Source organism: Nelusetta ayraudi, unplaced genomic scaffold (assembly GCF_046127955.1).
Source record: "Nelusetta ayraudi isolate G7.1 ecotype Tasmania unplaced genomic scaffold, CSIRO-AGI_Nayr_v1 ptg000007l, whole genome shotgun sequence".
In the NCBI taxonomy this organism is placed as follows: domain Eukaryota; kingdom Metazoa; phylum Chordata; class Actinopteri; order Tetraodontiformes; family Monacanthidae; genus Nelusetta; species Nelusetta ayraudi.
In genome coordinates, this window is record NW_027466057.1 from 637,728 (window position 1) to 663,078 (window position 25,351).

Sequence of the window (25,351 nt, forward strand, 5' to 3'; positions counted from 1 at the left end):
CGACATTGAATGAGTCGTTTTCATGGGCAAGTTAATATCGTTGCATGCTATTCGGTGTGTGCGTCAACAACTGTCGATGTGCAAGGTAAGGCTAAACAGTCAGGTCAGCTGCAGGCAGGCAGGCAGGCAGGCAGCTGTCCCATTTCTGGCATTTTCACCGCTCGGCATTCCAGCCATCTGATGTCATGACTCCGAAAACCTTCGTGTATTCTTCCGCCAAAGACGCACTAGAATGCACATTTAAGGGATTTTACTCTCTTTTAGGGAAAATTTAGGTCAAAAAGACACTAAACAACAATAAAGATGTAGTGTGGCTGTTTATCTAGTTTAATTTTGACATTGCTTGCTGACTGGAGAGCAAGTAGTGCCGTGATGGGGCCGCGGATGTAGACGGACTACACTTGTTGCTCTTCCAATCCCAGGAAGCGAAACACGCTTGGAACTTGGGTGAACTGTTGGATCGAGAGAGGCATGGACTGCAACGCTACTCCGCCTCCGTAAACAAACTACACACAAATTAGCTGTCTCCACACTCGATGAAGGAAAACCGGCGGCTGTCCTTTTCAACCGCTAACGGAATCCCACGACACTTTTCCAGGATTAATCTTCACCGGAGCCTTTTTGGTGGCTGTCGGCAACAGGGCTTTTTTCTTTTTTCTTTTCTTTTTTTTTGCCCGAAATATTTACCAGCGACGTCAGCTTCCCAGGGGTGTCGTCTACTTGCTGGAGCGCAACGAGCTAGCGGTAAAGCTAATTTATTTGATGATGTTTGTAATTAATGCTAACTGAGTTTGAAGTTATCTCTGGGGAGTTCGCCATTTATCAAGCATGTGGAACTGCGTTGTTCTTAATGTCCAAGTAAACGAACGTCGGTCCAGTTCAGTTTCCATGTAATACATTTGTTGTTTACTGAAGGCAGTTAAGTGGCCGACACTTGTAGATTGGTGCTAGTTTTTGGATAAGGCTATTAAAAGGAAGGAGATTAACCGCTGACCCCCAAATGTGGGCAGAAAAGAAAGACACTCGTGCAACAAACAAACAAATCTTAGCTTCTTCTTCTTTTTTTTGTATGTGTGCCAACTACTATCAAATATGAAACTATTGCCTAAACCGGCAAAATGCGGTATAATTAGCCCACGCGTGCCTGATTTAAAAATCCTTTTAATCTTTCCAAGTCCTATGGACCAAGTTAAGAGACATGCAAGACTGCAGTTTTGATTCAACCTGTTCCGCTACGTGCAATGTCCCGCTGGCACACCGCAGTCCACTTTTTTGGACCAGGATGCAGTGTTGAGTTGTGTTTGTTGTTGTTTGTTTGTTTTTGTTTTGTTTTTTTAAAACGCGTCTTCTCACGTTTTCCCCACAGCCCTGCAATTGACGATGAAACCCGTGACTTGGACCACTGACACAATTTCCGACTGGGCGCCGAGGAGAACGCATGTTCTTGCCTAAAGTGGAGACCCTCGAGTGTGCAACATGCCCCTGCCATTTGGCCTAAAACTCAAGAGGACCCGGAGGTATACTGTTTCAAGCAAGAGCTGCCTTGTCACTCGGATCCAGCTGCTCAATGGCGAGTTTGTGGAGTTCACGCTCTCGGTGGAGAGCACCGGGCAGGAATGTTTGGAGGCAGTTGCACAGAGACTTGAGTTAAGAGAGGTATGTGCGTGTTTTCGGCTAACACAAGTGGTGATTGTTCTGACTCGTATGCATTTTGCACACTCACCCCTTTCCACCGATCGATCAGTTAAATGCTCTTGTTGAGGTCGACCTGCGTTGTCAAGATGACCAAGACTTGTTTACCTTCTTGGAATTGTCTTTAAATATCACGTGAGACCTGTTGGCATCTTGGCAAAGACACAGTTAATTATTTTTTTCCTTTTTTCTTTTTTTTTTAACCAAATGCCTAGGCAACCTAAGTGAACATAACGGTTTTCACACTTAAAAAAACCCTTCCGATTGCTTCATGGTAAATCAGCTGCAAAGAATTACAATTGGCACAGCGCTCTCGACATATTTATGGACCAAAACTATTGTTATATATATTTTTTTCCAGTTTAACCGCAGCAGTTGTGATTCAGCTCTTAAACACCGTCCTGAGATTGCCTGCATGTGGTCGCACAATGATAGCCCCTGTTAATCATGAACTTAACAGGATGTATGTTCGAATGAGTCACCTGCACCCTAAATCCACAGAGGAGGCTACTGACCGCTGGTGACAAGGGGGACAAACTTGCGTGATGTGACAGTGCAGGTCATTTTAGCTGCATATTGTACGCAGGCTTCATTTGTCTGTTGTCTTTTGTTGTTTCGTCACAGGCCCCTGTCATTAGCTATTCCAGAATGTACCAAGCAGTGTTTGTTTTGAATGGAACCAGAGTAGTTCTAAATCATGTAGTTCTATCATTGATCGACTGAAACTGTTCTAGGGTTCTATAACTAATATTGACATTTATTCAGATAATATACTGCCCAGCTCCACCATCTCACACAACATGAATGTTTTTGTAAGTGCGTTCAACATCATGCCTTTTGTCCGTCAATAATTTTTTCCCCCACGTTCTTTGTTTGCCTATTAGATAACATATTTCAGCCTGTGGTACTTCAACAAGCAGAACCAGCAGAGATGGATCGACTTGGAGAAGCCGCTGAAAAAGCAGCTGGACAAGTACGGGCAGGAGCCCACCGTTTACTTTGGAGTCGTGTTTTATATTCCCAGCGTCGCCCAACTGCAACAGGAGATCACAAGGTGATGTTCCATCAAGTGACACGAGGTGTCTTGTGTGAATCCATCAGACGAGGCGGCCGAGGTGTGATGTTGTGCCGCCTCAGACAAATGCAATCTGGACATTATGGCATCCTGCTTCTTTTGTTGCATGTCATTAGATGATTTACACAGGTCCGAATGAGGGGAAACACGCGTGCTTGATTATTGATGTTTTGTCCTGCAGTGACTTTCAGCTTTTTCCTCCAAACAAGGCAAAGCTATCAGAAGTGTTTTGTTGCTCCACTCACAAGTAATTCTCTCTGTCTGCAGATATCAATATTATCTGCAGCTGAAAAAGGATGTTCTGGAAGGCAGGATCACATGCTCACTCGAACAAGCTATTCATTTAGCTAGCCTGGCTGTGCAAGGTAATACTAACATGTTGTTGTTATTATTGTTGTCATTGTTCTGATTATATAATGCTGGCAAAGCAGAACTTTCAAATTGACATGCCTGTTTTCAAGACAGTAAAAAAAAACATTTTCCAGTTCAGTTCACGCAAATGAGACCTGTAGTTTCATTACATAACAGCTACTTGTATGTTTTTATATTGTCGATAGCTTCAAGCATGTTTTCATGTTAATTGAAGAAGGTTCCATGTGTGCAGGACTGTACCTCCCCAGCCATGACATGTCCTCTAACTTTTGCCCAGGCAGAAGAATCTCAAACACTGCTGGCAAAGTTATATCAGGCACTGCAATTTATTGACCTGGGTGTCGGCATAGCAGAACCGCTGAGATCACTTACTGTGAAAGCAGTGTTCAGATGACCAGCCAAGCTGTGCACCACGAAACTTTGTGCAAGCTTGGAGTCACCGTCCAGGGTTGTCGTGCAAACTTTTCCCCTTAAATAAAGTTGTTTTGCTTTCATTTTGTAACCGTGGCAATAATGTGTTAGAATAGAAACAGCAGCAGCCTTAAGCAGTGCTTATGCCAGGAATACTCTGCATTGTTGTGGCAGCCTGAAACTGGGACCCGTTTTGGAGCTCTGCGCTGTCAGAAGTTGAAGCAATTCTTTGTCTCAATAAACTCCCCCCCGCTGCTAAAATTAGGATCAAATCTCACCAGGCAATTATTCTCTACCCCAATAATACACTGAAAACAGAAACTGACGTGTTGTGAGGTTCATTTAGGAAGCGTTGTCATTATCAAGACGAGAAACTCATCGGGTCTTTCCTTTTTGTTTGCAGCTGACTTTGGGGACTTCAGTCGATACGACTCCCAGGATTTCCTGCAGAAGTTTGTCCTGTTTCCTATTGTAAGCCCACTGTTTGTTTGTTTTTCTTCTGTGCTTTTTTTGTTTCTGTCTTTCAAATGTGGGATAAAAACATGTTGCACGTCTCCTGTGCTGTCTGTGTATTATTTCTGGTCTTTCTTTGCAGGACTGGATCCAGGATGAGCGAGTGCTCGAAGAGGCCACTCAGAAAGTGGCTCTTCTCTACCAGTCGTTCAGGTGGACACTTCAAAGCACATCACCCTACATGCTTTTGCCTTTGTAGATCTATATTGTTTTTTTAATTGATAAGTATTCACATTGCGGTTGACTTTTTTTGTATTCCCAGGGGTTTGTCTCCTCCACAGGCGGAGATGTTGTACATGCAGGAAGTAGAAAAATTAGAAGGTTATGGCCAAGAAAGCTACCAGGCTAAGGTCAGTATAGTGAGGTGTAGCCACCAACATGACATTGTTACCCACTGAAAACAGCCAAACTTTGTCTTGATTGTGTTGAAATAGGACAGCACGGGAACAGATGTCACCCTGGGCTCCTGTCTGGATGGCATCTTTGTCAAGCACAAAAACGGAAGGCCGCTTAATTTATTCAGGTAGGTCTCCTCCTGTTGTCGTCGTCCTTCATTACGAACGCTAAATAGACGATTGTTTTAGAACATAAGCGTGCAGTTCCAGGGCTGTCGACTGAATCGTCAGCCCAAGCAGTGATGACATTTACTAAGACGATTCCGTCTGCATTGGTTACCTTTCTTTTCCCCGACGCAAGGCTATTTTTAGGTCAGCTGCTGCAGTGTATAAATAAAGACGGAGAGGATATGAATCAGGTTGAGTGGTTCACTGCCAGTTGCCAAGAATGCAGGATTCTGCGTCTGCCGACCAACGTGTGTACTGGACCTGATGTGATGAACCTCTGTGCATGTTTCACAGCGCATCATTCTTATAATGGTGACCACCATGACGTGATGTCTCTCCCCCTTTGACCCCCCCCCCCCCCCCCCCCTCTCTCTCCCTGCCGTCATGCTCGAATTGGCCGTGTAGGTGGAACGAAATTAACAACATGAGTCACAACAGGTCCTTCTTTGCCCTGGAGCTCGCCAACAGAGAGGAGAGTGTTCAGTTCCAGACCGTGAGTCTCCGCCGCCGTATCGCAGCCTCCCAGTTGTCCCCGAACCGCCGGCCATTATCCAAGTCGGCCAGTTTGATAAATTCTTTCGGGATCCGTCAGCCCGCCTCAACAAAGCACCTGTGTTGGTTGCGTGCGTGGGTGGGGCTGTTACTGGCCCTGCTTGGGTATGTTATGTATGCATGCCTTTTTAAAGTGGCATACGGCTCGCTGCAGCTCGGTGTGAAAGGCTTTTAAGAGCAAACGCAGGAGCGTTTGGAGATAAGTGAGCAAACAGCAGCCCCGCACTCATCATTTCATCATCCGCTGTGACATCTTCTGCTTTTTTTTCCTCTGCGCAGGAAGACATGGAAACCTCCAAATACGTTTGCCGGATGTGTTTGGCCAGACTCAAGTTTTATAAAATTAACAAGAGTAGCTTGTAAGTTGGTTTTTTTTACACGTCTTGCCCTGTTCCTGTCTCTCTGTGTTCAGGGTTTTTACGTGCATGCGTCTCCTCCTTTTTGGTGCGCCTCCTCACTTCTCCGCTCCTCTTCCCCTCTCTCCTCAGAGAGGAGTGTGACCCCCTGCCTTCTGAAGGCTCCCAGAAGTCCCTTCTCACTCTGTCCTTTCCCCGCTTTCCAATGCTCTCTCGTCCCTCTCTGCCGTCTCATAAGGGGTGAGCAACACTGTCAGCCACCGCCTACAGCACAGAGTGCAGGCCGTCAGATTCTGTCTGCTGTGTTGACTAATGCACTCACTTCAGCTGTTCTATGTCGCTGTGTAGACACACATGGGAGGAAATGGAATTCTTTTATCTTTTTCAAAAATGTGGTCGTTGGCCGAGTCAGTGATTTGGTATCTGTGGTTTCAGTCTGCTGCTCTCTGGACAGCAAGCCTCACCCAGGCTTCAGTGTTTGTTTAAAGCCACTAGATTGTAAATCTGTCTTTTAAATATTGATTTTCCAACATGAAGTTGGACACACTCAGGTTTGTATCTGTCTTCAGCGGGTAAAATCGAAACCAAAGCATTTTTCTCAGACTTTTTCCATTCAGAATGACTGATAGGCACTTGAGAAAAGTCAGTCATGACTTAGTAGCCTGCTCTATGCTTGCACGCATGTGTCGTCTCTGAACTAAATGCTAATAAGGCAAGCTATGATATTGGGAAATGTATTCTTGGCAGTTTAACGCTTTTCTTTTTAATTGTAACTGACGCCTGTTTCTCCCCTCAGCCAAGCACAGCCGGCAGTCGTCAACCCAGTCCGACGCAGATCCTCCACCAGATTGTCAATGGTAAATCTTTCCTCTCAGAACCAACTTTTGTCTCCCGCTGTCCGTTGAAAAGGCTTCCTGAGCCCATTCGTTGAAGAATGACCTCCTGCATCAGTTCAGTTTATTGTTTATTTAGACGGGGCAGTGCACATTCATGGACATGTTCACAATGCAGAGTAAATATACTGGAGTTAGCTTGCCGCTAAATTCCTTCCATAGTCCCCGGTACATAATGATGAAATTAAACACTCAGTCATATTTAGACATCACAAAGTAAATCACAGGGACACCATATCACCCTTGACACAGCACAAGCAGAGACAGGATGCACATGTGGGATGTCATTGCTAAGCTAACAAAAGTTACAGACATCACATTTGATGCACAGACAAGAACCATTCATGCAACAGCTACACTGCTCAGTCCTAATTGATTCGCGGTATCCTAATTGGTGTTGTAATTCATCTGTTAGCAGAATAGCAGAGGTGATAGTTTATCAACTAAATGTAAGGACAGATCTCACGTGTGACTCCCTGCTTTGTTGCTTTTACAGCAGAAGCCTCAGGCCTACATGATGCCCCCACCGCAGATGCACTACAACGGCCATTTCACAGAGCCGTACTCGTCGTCGCAAGGTAGCCGCTGTTGGAAACCAGAGACGCGCGTCGCTGCCTTGGGCTGATTTCACATCAGTTCTTTTTTCCTTTGTCCAGACAACCTGTTTGTGAACAACCAGAACGGTTACTTCTACCACTCTCAGACCAGCCTGGACTGCCCGCCGCTGGAGTACGGCGGCGGCGGCGGGCGCCTGCGCAACGGCAGCGTGTACAGCGCCCACAGCACCAGCTCCCTCACCAACCCGCAGCACTACCTGCAGCCCTCGCCCATGTCCTCCAACCCCTCCATCACCAGCGACATCACCAGACCCGACTACGTGCCGTCGCACCGCCACAGCGCCCTCATCCCGCCCTCCTACCGGGCCACGCCCGACTACGAGACGGTGATGCGGCAGAAGACGCGGGTGACCGGCGGCGGCATCTTGCTGTCCCAGGAGCACCGGCAGAGCCACTCCATGAGGAACCTGAACATCGGCAACTCGTACGCCTACAGCCGGCCGGACCCTCTGGTTTACAGCCAGCCGGAGATCCGAGGGGAGCACGGTGGCGTGGCTCTGCCCCACCACTACCCCTTCCACCTGGGCTCCAGCTTCCACAGCCCCAGCCCCTACCCCCACCCCGCCGAGAGGAGGCCCGTGGTGGGCGCAGTCAGCGTCCCGGAGCTCACCAACGTCCAGCTGCAGCAGGCGCAGGACTACCCGGCGCCCAACATCATGAGGACCCAGGTGTACCGGCCGCCGCCGCCGTACCCCTACAGCCACCCGCGGCCCGCCAACAGCACGCCCGACCTGTCGCGCCACCTCTACGTCAGCAGCAGCAACCCGGACATCATCACGCGGCGCGTGCACCACTCGGTCCAGACCTTCCAGGAGGACAGCCTGCCCGTGGCCCACTCCCTGCAGGAGGTGTCGGAGCCGCTCTTCAGCGCGCCCCCCCAGCGACACCCGTACGCCGGCGGCCAGAAGCGCAACTCCATCGAGATCGCCGGGCTGGAGCACGGCCTGGAGATGCTGCGGGTGAAAGACCGGGCGGAGGGCGGCGGCGGCGCTCGCTCACAGAGCTCGCAGCTCAACGCCTTGCTGGAGGGCGCCAAGGCGGAGGAGCGCGGCGACGCCAAGGAGGAGGTCAAGTACGGACACAAGAAGTCGCTGTCGGACGCCACCATGCTGGTGCACAGCAGCGGCGACGAGGACGAGTTCGAGGACGACGGCGGCGGGGGCGCCGGCCGCCACACGCCGCTCTCCCAGGACGCCGTCGCCCCCCCGCAGCAGCAGCAGCAGCAGCATCGCAGCCTGACGTCTCTGTCCTCCCTGACGCAGCAGCAGCAGCAGCAGCAGCAGACCCCCATCGAACCGCCGCCGGCCTACCCCATCGGCTCCTCGCTGGACCCGTCCGTCGCCAGCGCCATGATGTACAAGGTCCACCCGCTGATCCAGGAGACGGAGCCTCTGTACCTGCTGCCGGAGCTGAGGCAGCACCGCATCATGCCGTCCGTCTCCGAGGGAGACCTGAGCAGCGATGGCAAGCACAAGGCCAAGAAGGACTTCAAGAAGAGGCCCGTGTCCGACGTGCCCGCCCCCAAGAAAACAGTGGAAGGCCTCCCGCCTCCGGTGAGTCGCGCTGAGTCAAGTACAAACTTAAAGGTCCAGTGTGAAAAGTTTTATAGGAAACCCAGTATTTAGGGCAGCTAACTGGGAGCAAGAGCCTCATTGCCACATGCATATACTCATATATATGAGAACCACTATAGGGGTTTTATTGTACTGCGAGCATCCTCTTCTGTTAATGTATTTATGGGCAGTATGTTCAGCTTTTACCAACATAAGCATCATAAATGAAGCCAGATGTTGCTCACTGGCCCTTTAACCCATCAAGAAAATGCAAAGCGGCAACAGTTTGTCAGGTTCTGTTTTCCAACAGCCACAACATTGACTATAAAAACCAAATGAGTCCCTTAAGGCCGTCAGTGACTTTAGAGGAAATCAGCTGGCAGGTAGTTTTTGGACTCGCTCGTGAAGGAAAGCTGAAGGAGACAAAGTGTCCTCATGTCTCTTTGCCTGTGCTGCTTCCTCCCTCACTCACTGCACTTTCTGCTCTGGGACACGTGACACGTGTGCGTGTTGTGTGTTCTCATGTTTCCTCTGTGTTTTCACCACCAGCACAGCAGGATTTCTGCTCGTGTGAATTGAGCACTTTTTAAATGAGCGGTTTTAACATCGTCCTTTTTCCCTCTGAGGGGGATGGCCAAAAATCCCTGCAGGTGATTTTTTTAAATCTCCTCCTAAACCTCTTAGCCGGCCCATTTTATTACAAGCGCACCGATTGCTATTCTAACGCCGTTGCCTCATCTCACAATCACATGACGGCGCTTCGCACGGGCGGTTTCTGTGCCTGCGCGTGACGTCAAGCGTCGCCCTTTGACACGCGGCGAAAAAATGTCGCCGGGTGACGTGTGTGTGGGGGGGGGGGAGGAACCGGTTCGGCGACATTTCTCTCAAGAGAGAGCAGCGAGCGAGGCTGCGCCGCCCCTGCCTGGGCCAGCACACCCACTCCCTGTGCGCGGCGCCTCACTGCTTGTCTCCGTCTCGGCGCCAGGGCATGAAGAAAGGGCTGAGGACTGAGGTGAAGAAGATGGGTCCCCTGAAGGTGGCTCATCTCAACGGCCTGTCGGTGTCCCGGCCGCCGCTGCACAACGACTTCAAGGACGAGCCGGAGCGGGCGTCCAACGACGAGAGGGTGAGCTTCCCCACTTCTCCACTTCCTGACTGCTCAGACTAACAATAAAACGTTGATGGACGAGAGAAGCGCCACGCAATGCATTGACAGATCGCGGTGTGCAAACCGTCTGTTTCGCCCTGTTTGCGTGTCATCTCGCCCCGAGGCCAGAAAAAAACAGAGAAGCTCGGCGAGAGTCGGGACGGACGGCTTGCGAGTCGGTTGCTGGTAGTTTGTCGCAAGTGCAAGTGTTGTCGTGAGGGGCATTTAAAGCCAAAGTCTGTCAGCGCTTCAGAAGCCGGCAGGCACCGAGCGGGTGAGCCCCGCCGGCAATGAGGAAATTCTGATCACGATAACAAATATTAGGAATGAACTGTGAAGAATCTGTGTGGTGAACCCTCAGCTGAAACGGGGAAGTCGCCTCTTTTATTGTTGTGCAACAGGACAGCACGGTGACATTAACAGACGGAGGGAATCACAAACGACAACATTACCGGGTCTGTGCGTGTGTTTCAATTGTAGATACAGCAGTTGGAAAATTTTAGTATTCATATACACTCATAAATGCTTTTATTATGCAGAAAGCATGGTTCGATAGGAGTGAAATAGAGGAGGAAATAAATGATAAAATGGGGGATTAGTTTCATCACATGGACTTCACACTTTGTGTAGAATCCCAAGGTTATTGGGTCTTCTTGAGATTGAAGATCTCATCTGTGCTTTCTTTTGCCTATATCAGCAAATCGCTGATACAAACTTGGTCTTTGTTGACTGCCAGGTGGCGTGTCCAGTGTCAGCGTCACTCTCCACTTTACAGTAAACCGTGCCCTGCTCGCGCCGTTTCCTCAGCAATGGAAAGTAAAACCAATACAGGCGGGCGATTAGTCACTGGTCCTCTTTTGTCTCCAGAATGTGTCTGCTAAACCAGTGACGGCCCTGGAAGCTTCAGCTGAGCTCTTCCCTCTTAGGCCGCGTTCAGACTGCCAAGCCAAAATCCTTTTTTTTTTTTTTTTTTTTTTTTTAGCCCATCCAGATTGAACCCAGATTGCTCTTTTGTAGTCTAAACAGTCACAAATCACATGAAATCCGATTTTTGCGAAACAGATTGAAACCGCCTTCTGGAGGTATTTTCAAATCGCATTTGGACGCTCGCTAAAAACAGTGTGGACCGTCGGCCCTAAATATCGGATTTGAGAAGGAATCTGATTTGAATCGGATTCGCCTGCAGTCTGAACGCAGCCTTTGACGCCACGTCCCGCGTCGCCGCTTTTAATCGTGTGCGTCCGCAAGAGTCCTGAGAGTGCCGCCGCGGTGATGAGCGCGTGGCCTGGCGCCGTTTAAACCCACCCCCCCTCCCCCCGTCTGCAGTGCAAACTGCTGGAGCAGCACCTGGAGCGGGGAGAGCTGCTGAAGGAGTACGAGAGCATCCCCAGGCGGCACCCGGCGGGAGAGTGCGTGGTGGCCCAGCAGCCCGAGAGCTCGGACAAGAACCGCTTCCAGGACGTCCTGCCGTACGACGGCACCCGGGTGGAGCTGGTGCCCACCAAGGAGAACAACACGGGATACATCAACGCCTCGCACATCAGAGTAAGCGCACGCACGCACGCACGCACGCGCACACTCGCCATCATTTGAGGACAGGACAGCGCAGAGACCTGCTGCAGACTCTGTCTGCGTTTTTAAAATCCCATCATCCATGTTTGCCCCAATAGCAAACTGAGAGAAAAAAAAACTGACATCGATCGATAAATACTTTAATTATCCCGAGGGAAATGATACAGTCGTCTGTTGCTCCCACTCATACAGCCACAACACGGTTAAAACAGTCAAAAAGAGAGCGAGATAAAAAAAAAAATAAAAAACACACACACAATAAATAATGTAACATAAAAAAAAGCAAAGTGCGAGTCGACAACAGTGGCACTACAGTCTGTGACAAGGTTCAGGGCTTTTCCATCACACATCTCCTGCTCCTTCCTGAGGTGCGGGAGATGTGTTATAACACCGTTATAAGCCGTAACGTACAGCGTGTAACAGTGTTTTTCAACCCTTTTTTGAGCCACAGCACATTTTTTACACAGAAAAAAATCCCATCTACCAACCAAAAATCTTACAAAATGAAACTTTTTAGCCAAATAATGACCGTAGAATCTCAATTTATTGATACTCACTCAGTATGAAACCTGGGCCTGTTTAGATGCACACACAGCTAATTAAATGGTAAGTGGGGGGGTTTCCAGCACCTTCACAGTACCCCAAAGCGCTTTACAATGGCCTCCCATTCACTAGCACACTCCTACACCGATGTGTGGCTGCTGCCATGCAAGGCGCTGCCATCCCCACTGGAAGCAATTTCAGCACTTCGGACACGTGGACGGTGAGAGCCGGGATTTGAACCGCCAACCCTTTGATCATCAATTTGCAACCCGCTATACAAACTGAGCCACAGCTGCCCCAAAGCTGACATCCTGGGAGGAAGTGAGGGAGGAAAACAGGCTCGCATTCCTTTTTCAAGCACAGTCACTCCACAATAGAATGTTGTTTTTTTTTCTTACAGTCCAGTGAAGTGAAACTGGATACGTTTTCAGGCCGCGCCTGACATTTTCTCCTGGCACAGCGGTTGAAGAGCAGTGTGACTTGACGGCCTTGTCTGTTCCGCCGTCAGATCACAGCCGGTGGCCAGGAGTGGAACTACATCGCCACGCAGGGGCCCCTCAGCAGCACGTGCCAGGATTTCTGGCAGATGGTTTGGGAGCAGGGAGTGTCCATCATCGCCATGGTGACGGCGGAAGAGGTGCGTCCACACACGCACACACACACACACACACACACACACACACACACACACACACAGACTGACGGGCCGGCGTGTCGCCCCTCCAGGAGCGAGGCCGGGAGAAGAGCTTCCGCTACTGGCCCCGCCTGGGCTCCCGCCACAACACCGTCACGTACGGCCGCTTCAAGATCACCACGCGCTTCCGCACCGAGTCGGGCTGCTACGCCACCACGGGCCTGAAGATCAAGCACCTCCTGACGGGTCAGGAGAGGACCGTGTGGCACCTGCAGTACACTGACTGGCCGGACCACGGCTGTCCAGACGACCTGAAAGGCTTCCTCAGTCAGTTCTGGTTCTTCTTCTTCTGCTTCTCCTCCTCCTCCTCTTCTTCCTCTTCTTCTCATTATTATCACCACACATTTTTGTATGACGATGCAGTATGATGGTCCAGAACTTCCAGCGTGCATGGCACCCGATCAGTCAGGTGCTAAGCGTTCACAAACTGTTTGGGCTCTGTGTCTCTGGGCCTCGTGTCAAGCTCCACCGAGTTTCCTCCTTCCCACTTTGCCAGCTTCTCCAGCTGCTGCCCTCGCATGGGAAGCAGCAGCAGCAGCAGCAGCAGCGGAGGTGGTGGTGGTTCCTTCTTTGTTGTTGTTGTTTATGTATGTTTGTGTACGTTTGCACAGCCTACTTGGAGGAGATCCAGTCAGTGAGGAGACACACCAACAGCATCAGCGACCCAAAGAACACCAACCTGCCTGTGCTGGTCCACTGCAGCGCTGGAGTCGGCCGGACCGGAGTGGTCCTCCTCTCTGAGATCCTCATCGCCTGTCTGGAGTACAACGAGGTGAGCTCTTCTTCTTCGTCTTCTTCTTCTTCTTCTTTAGTGCTGCATCAGTTCATCCTCCTCTGCTGCTCCGTGGACCTGAACGTCTTGGTCCGTTTCAGACGCTGGACATCCCCAACGTCCTGTACAAGCTGCGCGCGCAGAGGATGATGATGGTCCAGACGTTTGCGCAGTACAACTTCATCTACAAGGTTCTCATCCAGTACCTGCGCAACTCCAGGCTCATATGAGCCGGCGGGGAGACTCTCGGGACGCCGTCGGCTGCGGCGAGGCGTCGCAAGAACGGTCAGTGGCGCGTTTGACGCGGCGCGGCAGTCAACAGTGAAGGAGCGTGAAGAGACTTGCGAGCTGCCTCTCATCAGTATTATATATATATATATATATATATATATATATATATATATATATATATATATATATATATATGTATATATATATGAATTTTATTTTTTACAATGTGTTTTTGCTACGTGAAGCCCTGCACTTTGACTGTACTCAAATGTACACAACGAACCGACGACAAAGCTGCGTTCAAGAAGGAAAATCTACTTTAGAAAGGTTTTGGATTTTTCGATCGACGAAGCTCACTTTTGAAATATCACGTTGAGTGTTGCTGTTTCGGTACTAATGAGTGCAAACATGAAGGATTTTGACTCAGGAGTCCAGACGGGTTTATTTTTATTTTATTTTTTATTTTTTTGACTTGATCACGTGGCTTCTGGTGATGAGGATTGATCGGAGGACGACAAAGGTCTGCCTGCAGCCTTAAAGGCCAATGTGTACCCGTTGTGGAGGACGTGTTGCTGTGCTGAGCAGCCGGATTTGAGGCGAATAGATGATAACTTATCAGAGTGTTGGAGGGAAGGAGGAGGGGGGGCATGAGGGGAGGAGTTGGCGCTTGAAGCTCCGAAACGGCGTCTCTTAATTTATTTCATCTTTTTTCTTCTTCTTTTTTTTTTTTTTTTTTTTTTAAATGGTGACAACTGAGTGCAGTATTTGAGCGACATTTATATACCTTTAAAATACACGGAAAAACAAAGTGCCTGTGCATATTGTCTGGTTGAAAGGGCTGTTGTTGTGTTTGGATAATATGAAGGAAGAATTTCTCTGAGTGTAATTCATTGCTTTGCATTCGACTGCAGTGATTCTTTTTTATTTTAAACGTTTCTGCCAATTAAAGCTAAAAATTGCTGCACGAAGTAGAAGGGGTTCAGTCAGTAATACAGGACTTCATTCTCACAGGCAGTTGAGTTGTTCTGTGGAATATGGAAAAGGCACTGGCAGATTGAGGCGACCCGATTTGGCTGCTGTGCTGTGCAGTGCTGGTGTGACGCAGGAAGGGCAAAACCCGCCTCTGGGTGCAGGAACCTTTTGAGAAAAAGAAGATCCCTGCTGTTGAAACCTTCTCCTGAGTATAAATGAACATATCTGATCAAAGTCAGGTGCAAAATATGCCAAGCTCTTGCGTATTGAACACGACGGTGACGTGCACCTGTTCAGGAATAAGTTTACATACACGCAGCTCCGTCATTTTGACTCGACCTGCCTCAATTTCTTTTTTTTAAAATTTTTTAGCACCGAACTAATTTGAAACATGGCCAAAGTGAAGTGATTGTTTTTCCTCCTTTTTTGTTTTACACTGTTGTTGCTGTCCTCGAGCTAAATGGGGAAGGTGATCTCCCACTGGCCCGTCATGTTGCTACGTGCTTCTGGGTGTCGAGATACTCAACGAGTCTTATTTTGGAGACTGAGAACTAGGAATTTTGTGGCCAAGGTGCATTTTCTGTTGTTTTTTTTGTTTTTTTGTTAAATCATGTACAGGCTTGTTGTTCAAAAATGTACACACTGTAAATTGCTGCTTTTATGAATATTTGGTCACTGTACAAACCATGTATAGACTGTAACTATTGAACAGAAGCGGTATGTTCAGCGGAGGGTGGAAGAACAAAGAAGTGTCAAGTCTTTATGCCAAGAATAAATATTTGGAAGTATTGTTTGTTTTTGTCATGTTGCTCATTGATGCCACCTTGTGGTTATAATGAGCCAGTGACTGGTTTTATTTCAACATATTCAGGAATGACAGTTTTCAGTTGTAGCAAACGCTGATCAAAGGTTCCCCCTAAAAAGATGTTCACTGTGTAACCGAGGAAGTTCTCAATTTAAATATTTTATTTTGGTGTCCTGAACAACAGGAAGCAGCTGCTTTAGTGAGCTGGTGAGACATCAGCAGGCCATTAAACATCTTCTACACCCTAAATTATTTAATTTTTAAAGATTTAAATTATTTATTAAAAAAAAAAAAAGGTTACATTTGAGATTGATGTTTCCTGAGCTAGAGTGTTTGCCCATAAGCTTGAATAACAAAACACAATCAAAGTGGATTTTAAATGACGTGACAATGTAATTGCTTTCCCCATTTAAAAAAAACACGGCTTAGAATGTTTACAAAAAAGTGTTTTCTTAACAGATATTTCACTGCTTTCAGATAAAACAGCGTCGTCCCTGCTCACAGCAGATTTCAGTTCATGCAAAACAAAACTATTAAATTAAAAAACGTCCACAGCAGGACGCCGGCCTTAATACTGGTAGCGGCCCCTCTTCCCTCCCCGGTGGCCTCCTCCTTGGCTCCGCCCACCATCTCTCCGACCTCCACCGCCTCCTCCTCCCCAACCACCACCTCCTCCTCCCCAACCTCCTCCTCTTCCTCCCCAGCCTCCTCCTCTTCCTCCACCCCGACCGCCGCCGCCGTCCTGTCTCTTCTGCCAGGGTGGCATCTCCGGAGGCGGAGCTGCTATTTCCGACGGACGGCCTCCTCGGTCTGGGACACGCCCCATCAGAATCTGAAACGTGACCGGCCGGGACGGCGTCAGTAGTAATTAACAAAGAAGAAAAATGTTGAGCTGAAAGATTGACACTAGTGATTAATTCATTGATCGATTAATTGATAAGTGGTCATTTTATCTGCGAACCTAAAATTCACAATGAAAAATGGAAAAAAAAAAGGAACACATTATTATTATTATTAATAATAATAACGCTTAAATAATGTTGAGGGTCCAATGTGACCCATTTTTACATTAGATAACAGTAAAAACACCCTAAAAATTTATTTACCATCTGACTTTAAGTTGACTTCTAATGAGTCAAATTTCAACTGTTTTTTTTTTTTTTTTAAAGTTGTTTAAAAGTAACTTGTTCTAGGTATATTATGACCATCACAGTATCTACAGGTGAATTGCTCTTTTCTGCCACTTCACTGTACACTGTAAAATGTTCAATGCGACTAATTTAATTGAATCAATTAAATTCTTAATTGACAATTAATCTCGATTAATCGATTATCGATTAATTGTTAACAACCCTAACTGACACATGAGGCCGTTCTCTCCCCGCACCTTGTTGACGGCACACGTGGTCGTCTCCCTGTTGCAGCCGCTGCTGGTCTTCACCACGTTGCAGATGTCTTCTCTGGCTGCCAGCAGCTCGGCCATGTCCACGGAGGTCTGCGGCCGCAGCGAGTGTCTCTTGGGCTGGTAGGCCCTGGCCATGCTGTCCACCCTCACCTTCAAAAGAATAGAAACAATAAAGCTGAGTCAGCCTCTCTGCAGCATGTCTGATGATCGACGTCTCGCTGAGTCGCACTCTGTACGATAACAATAGATCAGTGTTCATTTTGATAGTCATAGTCTTTTGACTAAAATGTTATTCAGGTTTAGTTTAGTCTAGTTTTAGTTGATGAAATATCATAACCATCAACTTAAAACTGCAGTGGTGAACTGAGGGTTTGGCCAGTGGTGGACCAGCGCGCTCGCGTCACCTTTGCTCGGTCCGACCAGCCGAACGACTGAACTGTGACGTCGAGCCGTTTGATCAGCATGCGGCGCCGACACTCGTACTCTGAGGACAACATCGCGTTGATGCCGTGCAGCTTCTCCTGCAGAGACACAAGAAGACGCAGAACACGGATGCATTAAAAAAAAAAACACGTAGATTCAGCAGCGGCGACAGAGTGGTTTATCGCAGCTCTAACTCACCCACTGCTCAGTGCTCAGAGATTTCTTCAGCACCGGGTTCCCAACAGAACCTCCTGGAAGATCTGGAAGAATCCTGTCAACCTGCAAAGACCACCATGTTCAATGCAATAGCAACTTTCAAAGAGGGAAGAATACATAGACTGCCTGTATACTAATGAGTCACTTCGGCTGTTGTGGACCCCCCCCGCCCTCCTCTGGTGAAACAGAGACACTGAGTCTGAGTCCAAGCAACAATAAAAAGGGTTCACACAACTTGCCCACAAGAACAGCGTGTGAATATGTGGGGCTTTAAGACAAATAAAAGCGGAGGAGAGGCTGTTAACATTAACAAGCTGCTGTGGTGACTGTTTGAAATAAAATAATAAAAAAAACTCTTGCTGGTGATGAAAAAGTGGCAGAAACTGCGCTCATAACCAGCGAGCGGTTAGGAAATAAACATTTGTCAAGATCTCCTCGAGTACCAGATGCTGCTTACCACATGCATATGAAGGGACAATATTTCTTGATAAAAGCAAATGTATTATTTACTCAAACTGTTTGCACCGTAAAGGCATTGTGTGTATCATTTTACAGGCATGAAATTAAAGTTAAAAAAAAAAAACATACATGGATAAAACATGAATCTGCTCAGGGATTAGTCATATTTCTGAGCATGGCATTGCTTGCAGTATGATTTCTCACCACTAGGTGTCAGTAAACCTCATGCATTGGCCATTCAAAACAAACGGGTCGTGTCCCTACCGCCTCTCTGACTTGAGATAAAACTCCTGCTGCGTCCTGTCCCGCCGCTTCCGGTAGGCTCAGTGTGGAGCACATCGCCAGGAGCTCCTCGTGGCCTGGACTGCTGTCTTGTGTGTTTGCGACGCGCCCACATTGGGAAATCTGAGCTGCCTGGAGCTCAGAGCTGAGGAACACTGGATACGAGAGAAAAGTCAAGAGTTGATATGGGCCTAGAAATGGCGAAAATGAGAAACGGCGGCAGTTCAGGAGCGATGACGTACAGAGACATTTGAGGTGATCTTTAGCTTTTAGTAGTCTTCCCTTGAGGATCCCCGAGACGAGCTCTTCACTGGGGCAGTGCAGCTCCTTCAGCAGACCACTCATCTCCACCTGGAGGCTGTCCATGTCGTCTGCAGGGAGAAGAGAGAGAAGGTGCTGCAGTTTCAAATGCTGTAAATATCTGACCAATGATGTTTATTTATTTTTTGTAATTGTACGCAACACAAAAACATGCTGTTTTCTTTCTTTTTTTTTTTTTTTTTTTTAAAAAAATGTTGTTTAAGGATATTTAATATCTCACCCGGACCGGAAGTAATGCTCTCCTCCAGGCCACACAGCGGCTTTAACCGGGTTGCCAGCCACCGGCACAGCTCCACATACTCGAGAGAAGACAGTCCGCCTTCTGCGGCTCTGAGCAGCGCCTTCTCATCCAGCAGGGGGCCGTCATAGCTGGAGAAAAATTAGCCGTCAAACGATTTATTTGACCCAAGGTTTCAAACATGCACCCCTACTACTCAAAACTAGAGTTACGTTAAAAGCAACAGTAGTTAAATACAACAAAGCGGCAGAAATCGTGATGACTACCAGTCCATTGAGGACTGGCCAGTGGCCACAGCGGTGTTGCCCCAACACTAGCATGCAAATAGCTTCTATCTTACCCAAGCTGCTCTAACGAGTCCAAAATGTCGCAGTCCATGAGTCGAGCCGGTTTGCTTCACGTCAGCGAGTTAACAGAAAACATCGCGCCGTTATAAAAGACAAAAAGTCAAACGCACGGTCGCATTGTATCCCCACTCATTCTCATCACGCTGTTTTCCTTTGCCGCTCCGCCTACGTCAGTGGGCCGGTGGGAAACACTGGCGCTCCAACACGTGGTTCCGCCACAAAGTGTCCGGCCCACACGGTACAAGAGGCATTTACAGACTGACGACACTCTCTGAAACTACAACGCAGATATACCTTTAATTATTAACTTAAAGTATTTTGCAACATTGTGTTTGTTGTTGTTTTTTGAATCACAACCTGTTTTAAATAGATAAATCAAAACATCTCCATGAACACAGCATTGGCATGGACATTTTTCCCAACCAGAACAAAGTAAATAAACTCAGCAAACTATTAAAAGACAGTGAGCAAGTAGCAAAGATATTTTCTTCTGTCGGGAATGGGTCCTGTGTGTGTAGGCCACACCTACTCGGAGATTGGATCTTCAGTCGCTACATGGAACATCTTTAGTACTTTAAGCATAATATTTTGGGAAAAAATACAATCTTAGTCGTCGAAGTCCCGGGTTTTTGTTTTGTTTTGTTTTTTTTCCTTTTTCCCCTCCAGTTTTCGGGCATGTTGACATTTTGCATTGTGCTACTCTATCTCATGCTAAACTACAATAGGACGACCATTTCTGCCAGTATTGGGCTGATTAAAGTATTTTATTTTATTTATCAGAAAAAAAGAAATGTGGTATGTCAGTTTTTTTCAACTTTCAGCCATGTTGAGATTTTGCTTTCTACCACTCCGTCTCAAGCTAAACTACGATAGGACGGTTAATTCTAGTTTGTTTGTTTTTTTTGTCCCAGCAAGAAAAACGACACACTGTAGTATGAAAATATGCATGTAGTATATCATGTGATTTGTAGATCTGGGAGAAACACACAACAGGAAGAGAAACTCTGGCAAAGGAAGAGAAGCATGCAGGACGCGTGAGAGCTGAAGTGCGCTGTGGGTGTGACTGCATCAAGGAAAAGACCGGGGGCAGTGCTGGACGCTCCACTGTTGATATTCTCTTCAGGTGACCTGGACGGAGAGGATCAGGAATGAGAGAAAGCCGGAGAAACTGAGATAGTCCGGACAACATCTCGACTGTTACCGGTGGAACACATTTTGCTTTTACTTCCTCACCTGCGCAGCGATGCCAAACACAATGACTCGCAGACGACAAAAGATTAAAACTCACCATTTTATTATGATAATGTTATTTGATATGTCAAATTACAAGTGTATGATGTAACATAAAAACAGTTACAAACATATGTATGCATATTTACATTATATATTTATGAAAAGAACGAGCTACATCTGTATAAAGAAAATACAACTATGACATGAGTTATTGGGACTATAAATTTTACATCATATACTTGGTATCCTTGAACTGTGGTAAGAAATATATAAAGGGTGAAGAAACCAAAAGATCTGAAACGACAGAGATGTTAAATAAAGAAAAGAAAAAATCATAAAAAGCAAATGAAAACTAGGATGGACGTGAGGCACTTTTTTGAGGTTGTCAGGATGTGAAAGCTGATGGCACTAAGAAACTTGACAAAGGAAAAGAAAACAAACAAAAAGAAACGGATGCACAGGGAGAGTGCAGAAAAAGAAAACAGGCAGTGTTTCCAGGAGAGTTAAGAGAAGTACCATTTATACTGCAAGTTTCAAAACACAAATGTCTTCCACTATTTTTCGAACTAATCACATAAATGTTACACCAAGCGCTGTAAGATGAAGAGAAAAGGGGGGAAAAAAATAACATACAATAAAATAGGGGTGGGGGGGTGGGGGAGGAAAGAAAAAATCTTACACAGAGTATCATCAGTGCACCAAAGCATCAGAGAATTTCAAAACATAACCACTCGACTGCCGTGAAAAAGTAACCTGTGGAACCGATACACTGAAGAGAAACGGGTTAAATAGAACTTTTTCTCTCGGTTTTTTTCTTTTTCTCCAAAAATCTACACAATGTCAAGAATGTACACTGATATGCATTCCCAAAGATATGCACAATTTTCCAAGATTGAAAGAGGAGTAAAAGACTAGCAGCAAAGTGGTTAAAACTGAAGTCTTGTGTAATGCAGGTCGAGGAAGAGGAACCAAAATAATAATATATTTATATATATATACATATATATATATACATATATATGTATATATATGTATATATATATATATTAAAGCAGAAAGACACATGTTGCATATATAATACAGTACATGACAGGAAGTTGCACTGTGCTGGTTAATGCAGAATGAGAAGTTGTTATTTCAGCGTCCTCTACAACTTTGTATAAATGCACATCCTACAGTTTTTTTGTTTTGTTTGTTTGTTTGTTTTTTTTTGTTTTTTTTGCGCTTCTCAGCCAGCAAGTTTGAATCAGGCTCGTCGGCCCGCTGCCACGCGGGGCGCTCCAATTGCAAGAGAAAAAAATAAAAAAAATAATAGAATAATAAAAAAATAAATGACGACCAACCAAACGTTTGGTTACGCACCAACCCCGCGCAAACACACACACACACACACACGCGCACGCACGCACGCACACAATGAGCAAAACGTTGAAAAACACACCGTCGCGCTGGAGGAGAGGGTTTAACAGTCGTTCATAGCTGATTTTTCTGTCAAGACAATAAAATTAGTGATTGTATCTAGCAGCTTTATAAGCATCTCTCTCTACATATACATAGGTGTACATATATATGTACATATGTATACGCATATATACATATATGTACAACTATATGTGTATACACGCACATACGCACCCATATATATATGTACATGCCTATACATATATATGCAGCTGTGTATGTGCATAGCAAGTATATATCAAAGTGTGGACTACTGTACCGTGTTAGCGCTAACTTCTTTCTACCGTACAAAACTAGAGAGAAACTATCAGAAGCTCAATAGTCATCTCGTGTCTCTCGCGCACGCACGCACGCACACGCACACAACACGCGTGCCCGCGTGCGCCCTCTACTTTTCAATGTGAAATAATACTAGACGATGACCTATGTACACAACGCTGTCAATAGAAGCTACAGTGTATATATGCCGACAGCGACGATAAATACAGCTCTATCTTCAAAAATCTCAAAGACGAGAACGCTGGGATTATTATCATCATCATCATCATCATCATCATTATTATCATTGTTATCATTATTATCATCATCATCAGCATCATCATCATTCCAACTTAAATATGGAGTAACGTATTTACAAGGGTTTGGAGTTTGGTACCAGGGCGGGTTTTTTTTTTTTTTTTTTTTTTTTGTCGTCTGAACAGAAACAGAAGAGCATTAAAGTGTCCTGACCGGTCGCTAACTCAGTATGTACAGAGGTCGATGTGTTTTCCCACTGTGCTCAAGTTTGCATAGACAGTAATAAAAGGGGAGCGTTGGCTGGGAGGGAGGAGTCGGCAGAGACGGGAAAGGGGTTCGAAATCGTGTCTTCCACACGAAGCTTAACGACGTTAAACTGAGCTAGCTGCTGCTATTCCCCGTTTACTCAACAGGCGGGAAAAAAAAGGTAGCTAATGAGTGATTTAAAAAAACAAAACAAAAAAAAACAACGCAAAACTCTTCTCTCAATCGTTTGATCTCTGCTTTGGGCAAACTAGTCGGCATTTTTTATTTTTTGTGAAACGTGAAAAGCCTCAATACAGTAGTCAGTGGTGCCACTACACAAAGTTAAATCCAACACGCACACGCACACGCACACGCACACAGCATCCGGACTTTTTCACGTCTTTAAATACGCATCAAACACTGCATTCATTCCTTCCAGGCCTGGCGAGACGGAAGGGAGAGAACTTTACGGGGGTGGGGGGAGGGGCAACATTTACACACATAATATGTGAAGAAAAAAAAAAAACTGGGGGGGGGGACAAAAACAACAAACCAGAACTAAACAGGAGCCGTTGAACAACGAGTGACAGACGGAGGGAGGAAGGGAGGGAGGGATGAGGAGAGGGTGCTGCAACCAAAGCTTGGAGAGCGGCGCTCCCAGGAGGCTTCTCCCCGGAAACCACGGGAGGAAGTGCCCGTAAAAAAGAATTTAAGTGCCTCGTCGTACAGGAGCGGAGTTTCGGCCCCTTGGCTCACCGGAACAAAACTTGCTGGTTGAGCAACATTTCAGCCTTTGTTTTGAAAGATAAAAAAAAAAAAAAAAAATCAGAAAAGAATAATTAGAATGTGAGCGGGGTAAAAAAAAAAAAAAAAAAAAGAATAGAGCAAACGAAGAAAACAGAGAGACCCAACAATTTCACCACAGCAGTAAATAACTGGACTCGCACTGAAATTCACCGAGGTGAATGAAATCGTCATGCATTGGCTTTTTTTTTTACTTTCCAAAAAAAATGCTTCTACGACTATTTTCAAGAGATCGGGGGCAGAGGGGGGGAGAGAAAAAAACCCAGATGTTTTGGCGGGGAAGGGGGAGAACCGGCAGCGTGGTTGGTGTGAGACCTTTGCCACTTTCTTTTTGTCCCTTCTAAATGGAATCGATCCCTTTATTTTGGAATGCTATCAATTTCCAGCAGGAAGGAGAAAACAGGAAGTCGGGGGCCCGATAAATTTGGTGGTTGATGCATCTGGAGGGTTAACTTTACTCCTGGGTGGGGGTGGTGGTGGTGGGTCTAGTGCACTTTTATACGTCTTGTAATTTACATTGTCAGCAGAAGCTTAAGCCATGAAGTAAAAAAAGGCCACTGTTACCAACTGCTAATTCACAACAAAAACGAGAACAGATCCCTTTTAGCACACTCAAAACAGCAAGAACTTCTTTCCCCGACGGCAAAATAATTGTTTAGATCTTTATTTTTTTCTGTTTCCCCCCCCCGTATGTTTAGTCATCACGTTGTCTGTCTCTGTACAAAAAAAAAAAAGACTTTTTTTTTTTCCTTCATAAAGTTACAGGTGACTCGTAGAGTTCTGAGACGTGTGGCCTTTCGCTAGGTACGGATGCGTGACTGTGGTCAAACGTCTTGCGCGCGTGTGCGTGCGTGCGTGCGCGCGCACGTGTGTTTAGTAACATCTCCGAGTCTGTTAATCTTGATGCCTCCTCCCTCCCTCCCGCCCTCCTCCTCCTCCTCCTCCTCTCTGGAGCTCCTGTGCATAAAAAGCATCAGGCTGTTCGTGTTTGGTCTATTTTGTCTTTTAGTCGTCCTCCTCTGCTGCTTGTCGGCGACAAACGCAAACCGAAATCTCCAAAAGCTCGCAGAGCCGGGTGGTGGCGGTTGGGAGGCGGCGGTGGCTCGTCGCTCGCCCGCCCTCCCTCCCTCCCTCCCTCCCTGCCGCCCGCCCTGCCCACCTCGTCCCAGAGGAGGGGGGAGGGGGGGTGAAAAAAAGGATTTTCAACTTTCCCGCGTTGATCCGCTTTCCCGCGTCAGCCGGCTCCTCGCGGAGTCGGGGGGGGTCCGTCGGCGGGGTCCCGCCGGGGGGTGGTCGGGGCCGGGCCCCCCCCCGCGTCACCCGGCCGCCTTGTGCTTGCCGCCGCAGCAGCGGCACGCCTCGCCGCAGTGGTGGCAGGCGCGCAGCGGCAGGTAGCAGCACATGCAGGGCGCGATGACGGAGAGCGCCACCAGGGCGAGCCAACGCAGGCACAGCTGCTCGTCGGCCGGGTCGCACGAGCACGGGTCCGAGAAGTCGCCCTCCGAGTCGGACATGCAGTGGTAGAGCATGCTCTCGGCGCACAGCATGCAGCTGACTTTGTAGATGCACTGGCGGATGGGGTCGGGCGCGTCCTGGCACTGGCCGCGCCCGTTGTCCTCGTGGTTGAACATCTCGCGGCAGTAGATGCAGCGCGAGCGCTCGCCGTCCTCGCGCCGCCGCCGCTGCGTCCCGCCGCCGCCCCGCTTGCCCTTGAGCAGCGGCGACGGCTGCGTCTTGATGGCCGTGGCGTCCTTGCCCAGGCCCAGGCCCAGGCCCAGGCCCGACCCGAGGCCCAGGCCGGGGCCCGGGTGGGTGGCGTCCCCGCCGACCATGCCGCCGCCCACGCCTCCGGGGCCGTCGTTGAAGAGGTACTCGCACTTCTTACTGTCCAGCTTGTGGAAGGAGGGCGGGAAGTCCAGGCCCTCGCGCTCGGCCTCCTGCTTCCACATGACGGGGTGGCGGTAGTCCTCGTAGCCGCGGATCAGCACGTCCTTGCGCGGGTTGATGCGGACGATCTCCTCCTCGTCGATGTTGAAGCTGACGTGGCGGCTTGACTTGAAGGAGACC

General features: G+C 47.6%; 3 protein-coding genes across 4 annotated transcripts in view; 1 reads left to right on the top strand and 2 right to left on the bottom strand.

The window, feature by feature from the left end:
• The first annotated feature begins 419 nt into the window (after nucleotides 1-419).
• ptpn21 (protein tyrosine phosphatase non-receptor type 21) lies at nucleotides 420-15,317 on the top strand. Of its 2 annotated transcripts, XM_076017667.1 has the most exons (20): nucleotides 420-744; nucleotides 1,367-1,656; nucleotides 2,577-2,746; nucleotides 3,035-3,132; nucleotides 3,954-4,021; nucleotides 4,146-4,216; nucleotides 4,326-4,413; nucleotides 4,498-4,586; nucleotides 5,032-5,119; nucleotides 5,458-5,537; nucleotides 5,667-5,774; nucleotides 6,331-6,391; nucleotides 6,924-7,005; nucleotides 7,084-8,597; nucleotides 9,583-9,723; nucleotides 11,071-11,289; nucleotides 12,368-12,496; nucleotides 12,586-12,820; nucleotides 13,165-13,325; nucleotides 13,427-15,317. In XM_076017667.1, exons 2-20 carry the CDS (start codon nucleotides 1,477-1,479, stop codon nucleotides 13,553-13,555), a joined length of 3,711 nt encoding a protein of 1,236 aa, XP_075873782.1. In that variant the 5' UTR covers nucleotides 420-744; nucleotides 1,367-1,476; the 3' UTR covers nucleotides 13,556-15,317. The 2 variants fall into 2 exon arrangements, with proteins under 2 accessions (XP_075873782.1, XP_075873783.1); XM_076017668.1 differs by lacking the exon at nucleotides 5,667-5,774 and having other exon boundaries at nucleotides 421-744.
• Nucleotides 15,318-15,472: 155 nt separating this feature from the next.
• Nucleotides 15,473-19,211, bottom strand: fam98b (family with sequence similarity 98 member B). Its single transcript, XM_076017669.1, has 8 exons — nucleotides 19,018-19,211; nucleotides 18,660-18,808; nucleotides 18,361-18,489; nucleotides 18,101-18,273; nucleotides 17,360-17,440; nucleotides 17,143-17,259; nucleotides 16,721-16,888; nucleotides 15,473-16,165 (listed from the first exon to the last, which is right to left on the bottom strand). Exons 1-8 carry the CDS (start codon nucleotides 19,053-19,055, stop codon nucleotides 15,902-15,904), a joined length of 1,119 nt encoding a protein of 372 aa, XP_075873784.1. The 5' UTR covers nucleotides 19,056-19,211; the 3' UTR covers nucleotides 15,473-15,901.
• Nucleotides 19,212-20,296: 1,085 nt separating this feature from the next.
• Nucleotides 20,297-25,351, bottom strand: part of spred1 (sprouty related EVH1 domain containing 1) — a 33,070-nt gene continuing 28,015 nt past the window's right edge. The window contains exon 6 of the mRNA XM_076017670.1: nucleotides 20,297-25,350. Within this exon, the coding sequence (XP_075873785.1) occupies nucleotides 24,601-25,350 (750 nt within the window). The 3' untranslated portion in view covers nucleotides 20,297-24,600. The remainder of the gene's footprint in view (nucleotide 25,351) is intronic.

Excerpts from the sequence above, each read along its gene's own strand:
- ptpn21 (XM_076017667.1), top strand. The coding sequence starts at position 1,477 with ATGCCCCTGCCATTTGGCCTAAAACTCAAGAGGACCCGGAGGTATACT. Across the intron at positions 2,747-3,034 it reads CTGCAACAGGAGATCACAAG|ATATCAATATTATCTGCAGC; the intron begins GTGATGTTCCAT and ends CTCTGTCTGCAG. Across the intron at positions 4,217-4,325 it reads CTTCTCTACCAGTCGTTCAG|GGGTTTGTCTCCTCCACAGG; the intron begins GTGGACACTTCA and ends TTGTATTCCCAG.
- fam98b (XM_076017669.1), bottom strand. The coding sequence starts at position 19,055 with ATGGACTGCGACATTTTGGACTCGTTAGAGCAGCTTGG. Across the intron at positions 18,490-18,659 it reads GAGCATTACTTCCGGTCCGG|ACGACATGGACAGCCTCCAG; the intron begins GTGAGATATTAA and ends TTCTCCCTGCAG. Across the intron at positions 16,889-17,142 it reads GCTGGTCGGACCGAGCAAAG|GTGAGGGTGGACAGCATGGC; the intron begins GTGACGCGAGCG and ends ATTCTTTTGAAG.